The sequence below is a fragment of the Capsicum annuum genome, chromosome 7, assembly GCF_002878395.1.
Source record: "Capsicum annuum cultivar UCD-10X-F1 chromosome 7, UCD10Xv1.1, whole genome shotgun sequence".
Taxonomy (NCBI): domain Eukaryota; kingdom Viridiplantae; phylum Streptophyta; class Magnoliopsida; order Solanales; family Solanaceae; genus Capsicum; species Capsicum annuum.
In genome coordinates, this window is record NC_061117.1 from 193,623,737 (window position 1) to 193,642,222 (window position 18,486).

The window sequence follows — 18,486 nt, forward strand, 5'->3', positions numbered from 1 at the left end:
ATTCAAGCCTATGCAACTTGATTCCCTCATTCTGACAGTTGTTTGGATTTCATACAAACACAATATTTGTCAGCGATGGCAACTCCGACGGCTAACGATAACAGCTTCAAAGAGGATCAGTTTCATGTTGTGTCAAAGATATTATTAGGGCTTCACGCCTTCTTACCTCGAATTATAAAGGTTTCAATCTCTTTTCGTTTGCTCTACTCACAATTATAATGATTTCGAATCACTTAGTATTGTAAATTGTGGTAAGTGAATGATTGAAATAATATTGGCATGTTCATAGTTTTTTCCGTATGAAATTGAATGGGATAAACAATATAATATATAGCTTGCATAGTTGTATTTTTTAATTGTAGATAGAAAAGTTGATTTATTGACTTAATACAGGGACAATTCCTTAAATTGATTGAGATATTTTAATTATTAACAATTCAAAATATTTAAAAGATATACAATAAAATTACGATAAAAAATAAATTTATTTGAATTTTAAAATTTGAAATAGAGAGAGTATTTCTAATATTACCCCTATTTATTACTTCTTAGTGGCAACTATAATTGCATCTTGCACAACATCATCCTAAAAGGTTAAGTTTTATGTTGTTATTTTTTTCGAGTACTAATGCCTCTCTCTTCTCTTGATCACGTTGCAATGAAACTATGAACCTTAAGTTAAACTAACTAAATTGATAGATATGATTGAGATAGCATACAGAGCTGTTAGAGGAGATATAATAAGATAATATAATGACGAAATAGGTTTGCAATTCTTTAGATTTGTCGATACATTTTATTTAAACATTCGAATTATGATTTATTTCAATCGGACACTTGAACACTTAATAAAGTGTTCATATTGTTACATTTTAATGTGTTTTAACACAAACATTTAAGAGACATGTGAAGATAAGAAAAAAAATAATTTTTCAAAATTCAAAGTGTCTAATAGAAATACTTTAAATAATTCTATAAATAGCATATTATTTTATATTATAATAGTGAAAATATTAATTCGTTGTCTTCGACCCAACACTTTCTAACAACATATGAATTGCTTCATATGTCATTTCGAGAAAGATTTTAAAGCTTTTTTTTTTTTTTGAATCATTCTATAGCCTTGGTAGATTTTCTTAGTTTAGATTAAAATGGTTTTTAATACTTTTATATGGTTTTGTATGAATATATTAATTTTCTATTTAAGTGTTTTTCGTATTTAATAAAATCGTCAATTTATCTAACTTATTAATCAAGACATATTTCTTTTATAATATCGAAGTAATTTTATAAAATTGAACACATTAAAGCGAGGTACACGCGCAGGGCGCGTACCCTTAACTAGTATATATTAAAAGTGTGAAGACCCATAAAAAGCTATTTGAACTTTTTGTCCTTCATTAAAATATCACTCTTTAGACAAAACTGTCTTTTCATTATTTTCTTTAATTTATTATTTAATTATTTTTATTATATTAACTAGACTCCTAAAATATATGGAAGGAGAATCAATTAATATTTTTCTTTGTACTGATCAATTAGAAAAATATTCCTAATAGGATAGAAAAATACTCCTAAAATAGGACTCTATTAAGGAAATACTTCTATAAATATTGAGATGCACGTTAAACTAACGAAGAAATCAATTTACTTATTGAAAAAATATGATTGATGCTCATCTAACTTAATTCGGTTACATGTCTAGATTAGTGTAATGTTTGAACTGATCAATAAAGTGAAGTACACGCGCGAGACGCGTACACTTAAACTAGTATAGTTATAATGCTACGTGTCTCACCAAGTAACTTAATATGGTCCAAGAGCATGAATGTAAGAGCATTGACAAATTAAAAGTATAATGAACGATATTTACACACCATTTTTAAAGGTTGAAAATATATATGACCCAAAAGTATGCCGGCAAGGGCATTAACAATCTAAAACTATAATGAAGAATATTTGCATACCATTTTAAAAAATTCAGGGGTATATTTTGCCTTTTTTTAAAAAAAAAATATTAAAAGAGAATTAATTATTTCCAACTTTATCTTTTAGTATTAGTTATTTTAAAATTAAAAGACGCAAAAATAAACAATAATTAAGGAATATATTAGTAAAGTTACACCCCAATTATTTTTTTAGAGTTACGCAAAATCTGTTATGTATACCTAGAGTTGTAAGAATGATAGAAGTATGCCAAACTGCATTTTTTTTTTTAAATAATAATAATTCAGCAGTATGATTTATTTTGCTGTCTTGCCAAAACTGGGAAAAAAATTGGAGTTATTCTTTTGAATGGTCACTCAATTTAATTTATAGAAAAATATATTGTCAAAATTACTTTTACCTTTTTAGGATAACAAAATCATTCAAACTTAGAAATTATTTTATTAAAAGTTACTTGTGTTCTTTCTAGAATAAGAAGGTCATCCAATTATTATCTTCTATCTAACCCCAAAAATACAAGCCACATAATTGACATGCCATAGCATATTAATCAATTCCTATTTTTAAACAATATCAGCACATTTAACTTATAGTACTCTACCCATCTATTCACCCAATAAGATAAAAGGTTACTTTAAATCTTCAGCTTAATCATTCTTGATGTAGTATCCATGATATCATTGAACTTCTTTAATAATGTTATTGACCATGACGAATTATTGGTGTTCTTTCCCGAGCCCTATTATCATTTTCCTTCTAGTTTCTAATTTAGTATTTGATATTCATATTAAAATTTATATAATTTAGATTCAGGTCGAAAATTCTACTTTTATAACCCAGTTGGAGAACAAAATAAATATTGACATTTAATGATATAATTATTTTTGGAAAAATCTAATTTCATAGTATAACTAACAAATCTCAATTCTATTGCAAACATTGTTGCTTAACCATTATTTATCATCTATATAAAATCGATATTTTAAGTAGAGTGAAGTATGAAGACAAATGTAAAACATTTCACTTCCAGCTATTAGAGTTCTCCCTTGCACTGAACATATGAATCGGCAACTTCAAATAATACTATGTTTATTTGTTATTCGCTTCAAGCAGAAAATAATAATTAGTAATGTGAAATTATTTAGTAATTTTCAGTGTGACAAAATGACTTGAATTTTAGTCCACTTTTGATTGTAAACCGAAATCATTCATCTTTTAACTGATAGTTATTCCATTTTACAATCAACAGTAAATCACTGTAAATGAGTACTAAAAAACAGATTCCAAGATCCAAACAAGATGCTAAAAGAAAATAATCATGGGTTAAACAAGTTTTGTTATCCAAAAAAAATATTAATATGTTATGGTATGTCAAATACGTGTCTTGTATTTTTGAGTCCAAAGATAATAATTGGATCATTTTATTGTCCTAAAAAACATAAAAGTGACTTTCATAGAATTTTGATTCCAAAGATTAGATGACTTTTTATGTGCTAAAAGTATAAAAGTCACTTTGATAGAATATTCAGAATTGTTACGATTCTTAGATATTTTTTCGGACTTAAATGCTCAACTAAATGGCTGTCCCCGCTAAAAGAAAGAAATGTCACACAATTTATAAATGTCATATTCATATAAATATCACTAGATCGTCAACTGAATATTTATGAAAAAGGTATCATTGCAAATACCCAACAAACATGTGCGTCGTCTCATAAACATCTGATGGAACATTGTACTGGATATTGAAAATTTTACAAAAATGCCAGATTCGAAAAATTAGTCTTTTTTTAAAATAAATGATGCATATATATGAAAGAAAGAAGCAAATAAATTGTAGTAATTATTAAAAACCTTCACTAACTATATGATGAATTATAGCACAATTTCACTTTAGACTCTTCGTGCATGAAGAATGAAATCGCACATGCAATTTTATTGAGTTGATTTCTCACATAGTCACTCAATTATTATTTATTATTTTAAAAAATTATTTTCTTTATTGAAAATTTTGATAAAAAAGAAAGGTGATTCGAGAAAAAAATCTCTATTAATTGAGAGATCATTTAAAAGAATTTAAATTTTAATAACAACTTATTGAGTCTTTCGATAAACCACTTATACATTTTTAATGTATTTTAATACAAACACAAAACTTTAATTAAAATTATTGGATTCTACCGAATCTAGTATTAAACTGCAATCCACCTCCTCTTGAAACCATTTGATTAATTTTTGTTGTTCAGTAAAACAATCCAGCTACTTCCGGATCTACTGGCTCATAGGATTAGAAAACCAAAGGAAAAGGTGGCATGGTGCAAGAACAACAATTTAATTATAAAAACAGAAGTGGTTTAACTATCATTATGAAAAAGTGAGATCAGCCCAAAAAAGGAAATGGCCGACATGGGTTGTTGTGCGGTTGAATTACTCACTCTTAATCAGAGATTTTGAGGTCGAATTTGAGTAAAGAGAAAATTTTGTTGAAAGCGTCACCCTCAAAATATACAGTGCATGATCTGAACCAATCGAGACTCCAATATAAATACCAAACACGAAATTAAAAATCAAAATAAAAAAGTGAGGTCATCCTAAAGAGGAAATGGACAAACACAGTTGCGAAATTTGTCATGGATAGAAAACGCCATTGCCTCGATATCAACACCTCTTTTTTTTGCAATGCATCAGCTCTATCTCCGTCAAGATAAGTAAATACTAGAGATAAGGTCTAAATTATTTGGAAAAATGATGTGGAAAATTATTGGATTTTTAGTTTTTTATTTATTTTTCTTATCCTTCCTTTGGCAATTGGCATCATTTTTAAGAACCATACCTCTATCTTGAGTACTATAAATTGAGGGTCCTTGCCATACCTCATTGCATAAACAATTCATCATAGCAATTGTATAGATATACAAACAAAAAAAATATATTTAGAGTTCTAGCCATGGCTGCATCTTTCTCAGTTCCTTCAATGGTAAGATCATCTTACCATCTTTTCTTTATGCTTAATCTTTTTTATACTGAGACGAATTTAAATGGAGCGACATGCACAAATATATCTTCAAAATGAGATATTCAATTTGTTGTTGCTGTGTCATTTATTCATTTATTCTTTTTTGCTTAGTAATTATTTGTGGAATTTTGCATGTAACAGATCATGGAAGAAGAGAGGAGATTTGAGGCAGAGGTAGCAGAGGTGCAAGCATGGTGGAACTCAGAGAGGTTCAGGCTAACCAAGAGGCCATATTCAGCCAGGGATGTGGTGTCACTAAGAGGAACTATGAGGCAAAGCTATGCATCCAATGAGTTAGCCAAGAAGCTGTGGAGGACACTCAAGAATCACCAAGCCAATGGCACTGCTTCAAGGACTTTTGGTGCACTTGACCCTGTTCAAGTCACCATGATGGCTAAGCATTTGGACAGCATCTATGTCTCTGGCTGGCAGTGTTCTTCCACCCACACTAGCACCAATGAACCAGGTCCGGATCTTGCTGATTACCCTTATGACACTGTTCCTAACAAAGTCGAACATTTGTTTTTCGCACAACAGTATCATGATAGGAAACAAAGGGAAGCCAGGATGAGCATGAGCAGAGAGGAGAGGGCTAGAACCCCTTTTATTGATTACTTGCAGCCTATCATTGCTGATGGTGACACTGGCTTTGGTGGTGCAACTGCCACTGTCAAGCTCTGCAAGCTTTTCGTGGAGCGCGGTGCTGCTGGTGTCCACATTGAGGATCAATCTTCTGTTACCAAGAAATGTGGTCACATGGCTGGCAAAGTTCTTGTTGCCATCAGTGAACACATTAACAGGCTTGTGGCTGCAAGGTTGCAGTTTGATGTCATGGGGACCGAGACGGTTCTCGTGGCTCGTACTGATGCCGTGGCAGCCACATTGATCCAAACCAATGTGGACACAAGGGATCACCAGTTCATTTTGGGCGTTTCTAACCCGAATCTCAAGGGCAAGAGTTTGGCCACTCTTATGTCTGAAGCTATGGCTGCAGGCAAAAGTGGGCCTGAACTTCAAGCCATTGAGGATAACTGGCTGGCAATGGCTGAGCTCAAGACATTTTCTCAATGTGTCGTGGATGCAATCAACAAAATGAACCTCGGGGAGTACGAGAAGAAGAGGAGATTGAACGAGTGGATGAATCATTCAAGCTATGAAAAATGTCTTTCCCATGAACAAGCCAGGGAGATTGTTGAAAGACTTGGCCTTCCAAATCTTTTCTGGGACTGGGACTTGCCAAGAACCAGAGAAGGGTTCTACAGGTTTAAGGGTTCAGTAGAGGCTGCAATTGTTCGTGGGTGGGCATTCGCTCACCACGCTGATCTAGTCTGGATGGAGACTTCAAGTCCTGATATGGTGGAATGCACAAAATTTGCTGAGGGAGTGAAGTCTCAGAGGCCTGAGCTGATGTTGGCTTACAATCTGTCTCCATCATTCAATTGGGATGCATCCGGAATGAACGACAACCAAATGATGGATTTCATTCCAAGAATAGCCAAGTTGGGCTATTGCTGGCAGTTCATTACTCTAGCTGGTTTCCATGCTGATGCACTCATCGTCGACACGTTTGCTAAGGATTTCGCCAGGAGGGGAATGCTGGCCTACGTGGAGAAGATACAAAGAGAGGAGAGGAGCAATGGTGTTGACACATTGGCACATCAGAAATGGTCTGGTGCTAATTACTATGACAGAGTTCTAAGGACTGTCCAGGGAGGAATCACCTCTACTGCTGCTATGGGCAAAGGTATAAAAATCTACCCTTTTAAATTTTACGCATTTTTTACATGTCAGTAAATAATATTTAAACTTAGATAAGACTTATTAGTAACAAAGTATCTGCAATATGGTAATTGCAGGAGTGACAGAAGAGCAATTTGAGGAAAAATGGACAAGGACTGGAACAACAAACTTGGGTGATGGAAGTATGGTGGTTGCAAAGTCGAGGATGTAAAAACAAAAAAAGAAAACAAAAAGAGGAGTTCTTTTGGAGCATGAAGATGTGTGGAGCTTTGAACAATCTCAATTTTTAAGTTGTGGATTTCAAGTACAATAAGATTTTTCAGTTGTTTTTTTGAATAATTTTTCAGGGATTTGAATCATTTTGGACATTATTTTGGCCTTCAAATTGCCTAGTAGTTATCATTTGTATCTTCATCTCTATTTGGACTTGAGTTTCACTAGAGTTTCCAGTTGCTGCTTAATGAATTTGTTGATGCTTTTACTAAGCTGTTCAATCTAATTAACTTAGTTTCTCCAAAATTTCCATTCAAACTCTCTGAAATCTACACTAATAGCTCAAATAACAGAAGATGCGAAGCAAAGACCTTACCTCATTATGCCCCGGGGGTTAGCTCAATGGGCGAAGGTTGAGGGACTTGTGTCTCAAGTCACAAGTTCAAGATCAGTGTCAAGCAAACTAAGTTCAGTTTTTAAGGGGCAAATGTTAGAGGGTGGATGTGGTTGGCCCAAAGGATTGGCTCCATATGAATTTTTCTGTCATAAAACAAATGAAAAAAGGTCTTACCTCATTGGGTGCTAATCAACTCTCATTTAGATATCTTGCAGACTGTTGTTCCCCTGTCTGAAGTTAGGTATGAGACAATAATTGTGTTCATTTGCAGTTTTATGTAAACCAAATAGCTGAAGTTTAGATCCCAAAGAGTGATGCAAAGAATTATCTGTTGAATCTTATTATTCCATATAATACTTGCAACTTATTAGATACAGGAAAGATACAACTAGAGAAGAAAAAAGAACATACATGGAACAAAAAAGAGGAAACATTGTAAGTGGCACAGAAAATGAACATACATTAAGAAAATAAATCCACAGCAAGTAATGTTGATTATCTACTGATAGTTACTTCTTCCAAGGTTTGATCACAGAGAGAACGATAACGCCCGCGATAATGAGAAGCAAAATTATGGCAATCATCATGCATTTTCTTGATTTTTTCTGCAAGCTCTTTGCAGTTTGAAGTGCATCTGTACCCATATTAACATGGTCCACTGCACATCTTACCTGGAAATACAAAGGAACAAATTGAACCAAACCAAAAATTAAGCACTTAATTAAGAGCAAATGTTGTTTGACAAATCTGATATCCGTTTGGATTTTCTAACAAGACATGCTGCTACTTTACCAAAGAGATAGTATTATTTAACATATTGCAGCGCTTAAAAAATAACTACATGTAACAGTTCATAATATGTGGAACTAGTTACATACATAAGACAAACAACTTGTTACAACATGTTATACTAACTCGATAGTGTAAAAATTAGCGTACCTAAGTTAAAATGTACTAAGCAACTCTATTATAACCTCTTATAACACAATTACCCAGTAAATACGCTTACAAAATCACTAGTATCTGCTAGGAGAAACGATTTTGCGCACCAACCATGTTCATAATAAGTAAAATTATCACCTATAAATACAGGGTAATCAATAGGTTAGAGTACAGTGGTAATCAATAAATTATTTATAATGTGGATATATATAAGTTAAATCCAAATCATAATGGTAGATATATACTAAGCAATTCTGTATGACCTGTTATCACACAACTATGAGTAAGCATAGTTATAAAACTTGAATTTATATCCTAAATTTGGTCATGTGATTAGTTCTAATTCAACCAAACCTTATACTTATCAAAGAACCAATAAGTTGCATCATGCAGGAACAACGGTAAATTTTTTATAGAACTGCTCTTCCTCTTGGCCATCATCACTAAAATAAATATTGATGTGGATACGATACTGATACATCGTTCAATCTCAGATACATCGCATATATCCGAATTTAGCCATATATATCTGCATATATCTAAGGGTTACAACATGTATTCACGTGGTTACAACATGTATCTAAGAATTATTGTGAGATATTATATAATTAATTTTAAAAAGTGAGTGAGTAAGTAAATATGGTAAGAAAGTATGGAAATTTATGTAAATTTTCCAATTATTCATGATGAACCTTCTCATTTTAAATAGAATATAAATTTCATTGATCTTAAATCAATGGCTAGAAAATAGAAATGAGTTGGATTATCACGTATAGTTTGAAATGTCAAAGACATTCTTCAATTACATAACATGAACTATTTTAAATAATTAAAAAATTTAAGCAATAACATTTTATTTCTACATCAAAAGTGGTACTTTTCAAATTTCAATGACTTTTCAAACCCACAATTTTTTAATTTGTCAAAAGAGTGATTAGTCTGTACAATTATTGTAAAATGTTAGGACATTGTATGCTGGGCCCAATTGGCCCATCGAGAAAAAGTAAACATCACTGGTTGTGCAATGAGAGGAAAAAATCACACTTTCACATCTATTAACACTTTTTAAAACAAATAACCTAAATTGAAAATTTTTTAAAAAATGATCAGTCAAATATACTATTTCCTCTTTATATCCATTTCTTAATTTGGGTCATTTTGACTTACGTAATCCATATACTATATTGATACAATATATATACAATACTAATACAGTATTCAACTTGAGCAATTCGGCCATTTTACAAATATTTCATTTTTTTTGTTATAATTTTTTTAACTGATCAAATATTATGTTTTTTTTATTATTTAGAAATAATAATTAAATTATATAAAAATGATATAATTATTAAATAGAATATGTATCTGTATAAGATATATGTATAGAAATTGTATAGTTCTATCAAATATGTATATGTATAAGATATATAAAAGAAATATATAGAAAGTGTATGAAAATTATATAATTGTTGTATAAAACATGTAAGAAAATGTACAGTTATTGTGTAAATTGTGTATCAAAACTATATAATTTTCGTATAGAATATTTATATGTATAAGATATGTATAGAAATTGTATAGAAGGCGTGTAGAAACGGTATAGAACAAGGTAGTAAATTGAAATGGCTAGAAAATGAAATTTAATTTCCATGGCCATTTTCATGAAAATAAATTTAATTTGAAATGTCGTTTCTGTCATTTCCCCTAATATATATCATAAATTATATCCGCTTTTAAAGAATTTATGTCTCGCTTGGCCAACCGCTCAATTGATAAGGGTATATTAAAAATCAGCTTTTGAAGGATAAATAGTGCAATTGAATGTAAATCCCTCTCAAATTGTCTTTTTGGACATTTCATGAAAGGCGGATTTGCATTGATATCAAATTACCTTTTGGGGGTTCTTGGGTTACCCTGAGGGGATGATAATTTTCATGGGTTGAGAATATCTTAGGGGATTAGCTATTTCACTTTTTACATGGAATAACTAATTTCATTAAATTTGCACCAAATGATTCGCAAGAGTAATTAATATTTATATAATCAAACGTGAAATTATTTCACATTTTATCCCAAGATTTACCTCTTATGCCACCATGTTACCCCTTAAGCCACCAACCAAACAACCCATTTATGTTAATACTCGCAATGCCTAAAGATTTATAAGTTATCCACTTCGGATCAACTTCACACATTCGGTGTTTCAAACGACTAGCATTCAAGTACAAATGGTCGCACTTCAAAACATATGTGCTTAAATTTCAATTGTGAAACACTACACGTATCAAGTTGTTCCAAGGTGGGCAAACGTTAAAAAAGGGTCATATTTTTGTCCAAATGACCGCACCTCAAACATATTGTACTTAAATTTCAATTATGAAACACTACACGTATGAAGTTGTTCCAAAGTGACCAAACGTTTAAAAAAAAACAATTAAAAAACAGAGAAAAAAAACATGAATACACGTTAAATAGTGACGTCCAAATAAAGTACACGTGAAATTTTCAATTCAAGATCAAACTTCAACATCTTGTTCAATATCCAAACTTGTCATTTGGCCAATCGAGTAAACCCCTCTTAATTGATTCCTAAACTTTGCTTCGTTAGCTAAAATTTTGAAATCTGAAACCGATTTGACATATATTTATTTGTTGGACAGAATCATTGACCTTATGGCTTATGTTTAGTAGAGTAATTAGTAATAATAATACTATAAAAAGGATATTTGACATATTTCTATTTATTTATCTGAAGATTTTGATAAACGACTTACACGACCACCAAAGAATACGGTGCAGCTAAAGGGACTGCTCCTCTCTTTAACTTGGGATCTCAGTTTCAAGTTCTGGGTATAGAAATTTTGTTTAGTAGAGAGCACTTCACTCATAGACCCTATGCAGCGCGAATCCAAATTAGTTGAGTTCCAATGGAGGTACTAAACACTGGATGATAAACCACTATAAAAAAAGAGGGAGATAAAAGACTTTCAAGTAACTTGAGACAGCTTGGTGGCGATTTCCCTACATGAAGCTAGTTAAACACGATTTATTATAGTGTATTTAAGTTTTTACCTTGAAACAACATCTAAGAAACTCCATTTAAATTCACTAAGAAAGGGGGAAAAGGAAAAATAAAGCAAAAAGATGGGGGTAATTTTCAAGATTTAAACTGTTTTTACGACTTAATCAAGCCTCTAAGAAACTACAATATATACTAATCCACATATTCATGGACAAATTAGCAGAATGTTAACACCAAAAGCTAGTTAATGAAGTGGCCAAAAAAGTAAAGGAATATAATCGACAAGGCACGCTATAGACAAGCTAACACGACTCGGCTGAAAATTTTGAGGCTTAGCTTTTAACAAAAGGCACACACACACACGTCACATGCACAGCTCGAAAACAAAAAGTTAAGCTGCCTTGTTACTCTTCCAAGGTTGTTTGAGAACGATGGGGATAACTATTATAGCTGCTATAAATAAGAGAAGTATAATGCCAATGCACAGGCATTTTCGAGAGCCCTTCTGTAGTTTCTTTGCGGTCTGAAGAGCAGTAGTCCCTGATTGGACATAATCAACTGTATTTGTCACCTGAACAAAATTTCCATTGAGAAATTCGACACAGTGCAGCAGAGACCCTTTCGTTTTCAAGGTAGCAATAAGCTGAGGAAATAATAGGAGGGTTGAAAACAAACCTGTGTTTCGATATTATCTAACAAATCTCCTTGAGCTTCAACCAGAACAGCCATATCTAGATAAATTTGATGCAGATCAAGAAGCTTTCTCTCAATTTCCTTCACTGCATCATGTCTTTCCTGAATTTCTTCTACGGTGCTTAAGATCTACAGTTGAGCATATTACCAAAATGAAATATGAAGGGAAAATGATAAGACAGACAAATGTAGCTTAAATTCTAGAGGGAAAAGGTGAAACACGCTAAAAGCATAGAAAATCTATTTGCATTGCAGTCTTGCATTCAAGCTTCTTGATGAGATGACATGAGATATTTAATATAGACTGGGATGTCTGCTCATATATAAAACTCATGTTCCCAAGCTCATTATATAACGATACGTGGAGTTCAAGGAGTGGCGTACGCGACAAGTTAGTATGTCGAAGGAATTCAAATGATATCAGCTGGTACTATTTCTGCTAGTTCAACAAGATAAGCATTAACTAATGCAGAAACCATGCTTTCCCTACATTTTATATTGACAAGAGACAAGGAGAAAAGATACCAGAAGTGGATGCCACAAAAATTAACTCCCAAATTCTGAAACGGTCAAAAGAGAAAAATACAGTAGAATGATGTAGTAAGAGATACCTGACCGCGGCCCATTCCTTGGATAGCATTCTGGAAGATTTGTTCGCTGTTTCCAGTTTCAATCAGGTTGTTTATTGTCTAACATGATCATTAGAATAAACATTAGAAGAAAAAAAACAATCGTATTGATCAGGATTATCAATTGCAAGACTTTGCACTCACCTCCTCATCTGGTCTAGTTCCAGTTACTGCTCAGTTGTAAGGTTGAAACATGATAAAACCACATGTTAGATCAACATATGGAAATTCAAAAATCATTAAGCAGATATCACAAGTTATATTTAGATTGGAATAAAATTTGGGATCCAAACCTGTGATCACCCTTCGCTCTACGACCTCACGATATTCGTTGTCTATCCTCTGCCTTAATGTCTGGAAGAAAATAACTTATAACCAACTTATGTTGAAGAGAAAAGACAACACAAAGCAAATAAAAAGACGTGTGTATACCTGAAATTCTGTCATAACATCTCTGAACTTCTTCGTCAATGCACTGCAGATCAACATTTAAAAAAAAAAACATACACTCGCACAATTACCATTTACGACTGCTCAAACATAAGAAGTGGAAAATAACATCAAGCAAAATTGAAAAACTATGTTTATTAATGTACTTGGTCATATTTGTCCTTGATCTGTCAACACTTGTACCCTTTCCACATCCAGGCTTTTGTCTATTGGCCAAGTTCTAATGAAAAGAAAAGAATTAGAGTGCTTTTGAATGATGAACATTTAACTCAAAAACTGCTTTACTAGTCATAAAAGAGTAGACTAATTTACCTCTTTGTTTATTGATTCTATTTTTGCTTTGACATTTCTTGCAATCTTCCCAACCTCATCTATATCTTTCTCCATCCGCTTCCTTATTGCTGACAAGTAAAAAAACACTTTCTTGAGAGCTTGTTGTTAGCAGGCTGATTACCAGAAACAAACAGGTCATAGAGATAGATGAACTTATCGATGTCATTTAACTAGTAAAGGAACAAAGGCCTGTTTACTCTTCAGTAATAGATGAACTTATCCTTGTTAATATGTCACATGTGCATTATAGCAAATGGATTGGAAAAAATACTAGCCTTCTCTTGACTTACAGTTATATTTTACAATACAATACCAACTTAAAGGTTAAAGAGATGAGAACAGTAAGAGTTGAAAGAGAATCTGTTAGCTGTACAAGAGAAAATGCAGTAGTACTTTATCCGACCTTTCATTGCTGATGCTTTAGTAACAGTTTTTGTTTCCTCATTAGCATCCTGAAAGATAATTCCAATCAGTAAATAATCTCTGACTAGAGAAAGGGTAAAGAAAATTAATCAGATGGAAAAGATCAAAGTGACACATGCAATTTATCGCTAAACTAAAGCAAAGTGAGTTATAAAGACAAAAGTGAGAACTGATTATTCTCAAGTATTGTGACAACAACTTTTAACAATCTATAAACTGACTATTCTCAGACAGGGAACCAAGGTTATATTTTACCATCGAAGGAGTGACTTAATTCCTTTTTCTTCCCCATCTATTCTCCTATAGTTAAACCCATTCTCACACTGTTTATCCTATTCCATCCCTTGAATGTCATCTTCCTGAACATTTAATCCAACAGAATAACAAAATTGAAGTAAACGCCACTGTTCTAAAGTTCTCTACTAAAAGTTTCAATCTCTTGCAGAATGAAATCAAGCAAACATCAAGTAACAGACTTCTACGGTACATTGACGAGGTGAATTTTGATCATATATAAATCAGGAGAAACACAAAGTACTGCTTTAACTAAGAATATTTGGCCTTCACCACTATAATTATTCTCTTGATTCATTATGAAATAATGCCTAGTTAGCTCTTATCGACTAACTATTTTCAAAGACGGACAACCAAGATTAACATTTGGGTCCAAAAGAAAAAGCAACTACCTCGACTATTTGAGCTAGTACCTACCACCTCCAACTAGCACAACTACTTGGTAATTCAACCCACCAAGGCAGAGAAGAAATCACCTAGCATTTTTTGTCTCTATTGGAACTTGAACCCTGATATGAAACCAACTATACTGTTACCAGTTTCTTTATAAACAAGAGACTGCTTTAGTAACTGGGAAGACGAAGTACTCAATTTCCAGGATTGATTTTACTGAAAATTTAAAGCATGTAAAAGCAGGCCTGAATGAAGCCTTTCTCAAAATAAGAAAGTACAAAATAGATATAAATGATTTCTGAATAGCAATTAAAACTAAAAAAAAAAAAGCAAAGGCAAAGAATTTGCGTGAATGATACCTTAAGGGTCTTCAGTAAACCAGAAAGTTTATCGACCTGTTTCTCGATTTCTTGTATCTACACGATTTTGTACCATATGTCAGGAACAACAAAATAGGGAGAATAAACTTTAGAAAAAATAGTTCATAGAGTTTAATCATTAGGAGACAATTGCACTACACCGATAATCTCAAAATCACTCAGGGGTCAGTAAAGTGATACCTGCTTATTAAAGCTGTCAGTTCCAGAATCTGACTGGCTCCTCGTAAATCGGTGGCCCATTTCGATATCAAATTCTTTGGAAGCATTATCTTTGCCTTCAACAAAGCTTGAATCCTGAAATAGTAACCGAAATGACAGAACAACACACTTTAAGATCACATCATCCCCCTAGTTTGAAATCAAATAGTGACTAAGGTACAATCTTCATTACAAGATAAGTGATATACATAAAAGTTAATGAGGAAACCAAACAAACAAAATCCGATCTTATTACTGAATCTGCAGTTAGCTTTGTTAAATAGCACCCAAGGGCGTGGCCAAGTGGTCAATGAAGTCAGTTGAGAATCATGAGGTCACAGGTGGTTCAAATCTCAATCAAAGGTAAATACACGTGATTTCTTCCATCCGTCCAAGCCTTGATGGATAGATGGACAGAGTTAAAAGTACTGTGTTGGTGGGTGCAACACGTACCCCGTGGAATTAGCCGAGGGGCGTGCAAGTTTTGACCCGAACACAATAGCTATCAAGAAAAAAAAAGCTAAGCTTTGTTAAATTGCAAATAAAGTTAGAACAGCAAGCAGGAAAGACAAGAAAAAGCAAGCAACTAAATGTCCATAAGGAGCAACCTTAATTCTAGTCCAAACTCTACCACCTACAAAAAGATTGGTATTGCTTGTTGAATAACCAAGCAATCAGTTCCAGGGCGGAACCAGGTAGGGCCGATTAACCAGAAAATTACATTATTTATACATGATTAAAATTATTTACTATGAGTATATATTAAATGTTACTCCCTTCCACTTATACTTATTTTTGTTTGAACCCCTTATACTTATTTTTGTTTGAACCCCTTCGTGAAAATTATGGCTCATAGTTGATACATACATAAGCTATATGCAAAACTAAACATACCAAATTCAATTCACAGTAAAACTAAATAAACAGAGACATATGTAATACAAAAATTGACTAAACTAAGAAAATAACAGAGCACATCAAAATTAAACAGTGATTTCTTTATCTTCCTGATATATTTAAGAACCCCATCAACAGTATAACAAGAAAAAACTACTAAAAGTTCATTCTTTTACTCCCCCTATAATCAAAACAGGAAAAAAAAAAGTTCAAGAAAAGCAACTAACCGCTAGCAGGTCATTCATGTTTCCAAAAAATTGTTTATGGCCCTCTAAGAAGTACTAGTGTTTGTTAATGGTGATCATAATAGAAAATCAAGAAAGGTAAACAACAGTGAGTGGCAATATTTTAGGAGTGTTTATTTGTTTGTGGGGGGTTTTCTTTGTGTGAGAAATTTGTCTTTGTATGGGCCTTACGACCGGCGTGACAAAGGGAAGACGAAAAAAATATCGAAAAAGATTATTATAAAAGTATTACCGCTTTATAAAGTTTGACTCTATATAGTGTGGGTAGGCGTTACATCCAACAAAAATTCGATGACCAAAAGGGAATAAAATCATCAGTATGACACGGTTTTGAAATAGACTTATAAGACTATTATTTTGCATGTACTATATAGGTAAAAATTCCTTATTAGCAAATTTATAATCAAAAAAAGATCCATAATATTATAAATATATTTAAATTATAGTGAATATCTATCGATATCTATTTTGATATCTATTAGGATTTAAAACATCTGTCTTTACTCAGACTAGGAGTAATTTTCCCCTATAAATAGAGGAGTTTTGTTCATTGTATTTACAATCTTATTATGTCTCATCCCTCAAGAGAAGTAATAAAAATCACTCTCTCTATTCTCTCTACTATTCTTCTTGTTCTTTTATTTTATAACACGTTATCAACACGAAGTCTCTTATCAATTGAGATCTGTACGAAGTCTCTTACCAATTGAGGTCTGTTCGTACAAGGCTACACAAGTTTTTGAGTCTCTAACTAATTTAGATTATCAACATGAGACTCTGCCAAACAAGGTGAGATTATAAATCTGAAGGATTTCAAGGTTAGTAATTCTTTATATATTTTTTTTTTGCTACTACTAATATAATTGTTATTGGATTTGAGGAAAAATAATTGGTTTGGAACTATTTATATTTTAGATTTATTCCTCAAGAACAATATTATCAAAAGTGATGATAACATGTTCGGTTCAAGTCCCATCAATTTATGTCTAAGACGCCTTTATATGGATAATACATTGAGATTGGATCTCAATGCATGTATTGATGATATTGTGATGGCTAAGGCAAAATAATGAGTGTTTGATGAAAAGTCATGAAATTCGACCCATTAAATATGCCCCATTCCATGAAGTGAATGTGGTAGCAATATATGATAAGTCTAAAATATGACAACTTACTTCATTCTTAAGGTGTATGTGGTAGCAGTGCATAATATGTCTGAAAGAAGACAAGTGATTGAATGCACGAATATACGCCTGGAGGGACAATATGATAATGATCATCAAAAGTGATGATATTTTCACACACTCATATGATTATAAGATATGCTAGAGAAAAATTCTCTACATTATATGTATGCCTCGATTTGCTTCTGAAATAGCAAAATCTTGAAAGAGGTTATAAGATATCATAATTTGATAGACTTAAGGCACGATTATATTCCATTCCTGGGAAATGAGAAACTTATTAATGCAAAGTGCACTTGATTGTGATTGTATCACAACTCACCTCCGAAAGAGGTTGAATAATTTTGAAATCTACTTCTAAAGTAGTAAATTTGAAATTTATTCATGTAATAGTAAATCTGAAATTTACTAAAGAAAAAGTTCATGTCATGGTAAACTTGGAGTTTAATAGAATAAAAGTTCATAAATTGATATGAACGATTGTGGCATCTCTAAGATGTGCATGTATTGAAGAACTAGAAAGTTCTTTAAGAATTGTTCATGTCGTTTGTTCTCATGACAAGTTGGTTGGACCAACTAATATTAGGATTGGATCCCTTCAAATTTGAAAATTATAAAAGGTGAATAAGGGTCCATTCACCTATCATGTGATATGTTGAAAAGATGCATTAATAAGATGATCACATGTACATTCATTGTCAACTTGCAGTTTGACATTCATAAAGTTGCTTGCTCAATAAAATTGAGTTAAGAACATAATTTTCAAATTGTGCAATCAAGAAAGTTATCTTGATGATGATGGTTTAGCATTGAATGCCTTCGATAAATAGCTAAACCCTCGCTAATGAGAACAAAGCTTCATGTGCTAGTCTGAAATATAATATTTTGAATACAATAACACTTGTATGCATTAAACCAATAAATTAAGATTATTTCTTCCCTCTTAATTGGTTTAAGGTTGGGAACCAATTATTCCATCTAATAATTTTAATGTGCGGTATACGATTAATGAATATACATAATGCACAAAGATGGATTCCTTAAAGAAGTAGAGGATGTATGTTAGTTTTCCTAACATAAAGGGGAGATT

At 32.4% G+C, this 18,486-nt stretch overlaps 2 protein-coding genes across 3 annotated transcripts; one reads left to right on the forward strand and one right to left on the reverse strand.

The window, feature by feature from the left end:
* Positions 1-4,562: 4,562 nt before the first annotated feature.
* On the forward strand, positions 4,563-7,184 carry LOC124900077 (isocitrate lyase). Its single transcript, XM_047415316.1, has 3 exons — positions 4,563-4,924; positions 5,105-6,707; positions 6,820-7,184. Exons 1-3 carry the CDS (start codon positions 4,895-4,897, stop codon positions 6,912-6,914), a joined length of 1,728 nt encoding a protein of 575 aa, XP_047271272.1. The 5' UTR covers positions 4,563-4,894; the 3' UTR covers positions 6,915-7,184.
* A 453-nt stretch (positions 7,185-7,637) lies between these two features.
* Positions 7,638-16,435, reverse strand: LOC107852786 (syntaxin-132-like). Of its 2 annotated transcripts, none has more exons than XM_047415318.1 (12): positions 16,195-16,435; positions 15,053-15,166; positions 14,852-14,908; positions 13,786-13,834; positions 13,362-13,450; positions 13,196-13,269; positions 13,032-13,074; positions 12,893-12,953; positions 12,744-12,769; positions 12,582-12,659; positions 11,953-12,099; positions 7,638-7,984 (listed from the first exon to the last, which is right to left on the reverse strand). In XM_047415318.1, the coding sequence occupies exons 1-12, from the start codon at positions 16,210-16,212 to the stop codon at positions 7,823-7,825; spliced, it is 918 nt and encodes a 305-aa protein (XP_047271274.1). In that variant the 5' UTR covers positions 16,213-16,435; the 3' UTR covers positions 7,638-7,822. The 2 variants fall into 2 exon arrangements, with proteins under 2 accessions (XP_047271274.1, XP_047271273.1); XM_047415317.1 differs by lacking the exon at positions 7,638-7,984 and adding an exon at positions 11,426-11,848 and having other exon boundaries at positions 16,195-16,434.
* Positions 16,436-18,486: the final 2,051 nt, after the last annotated feature.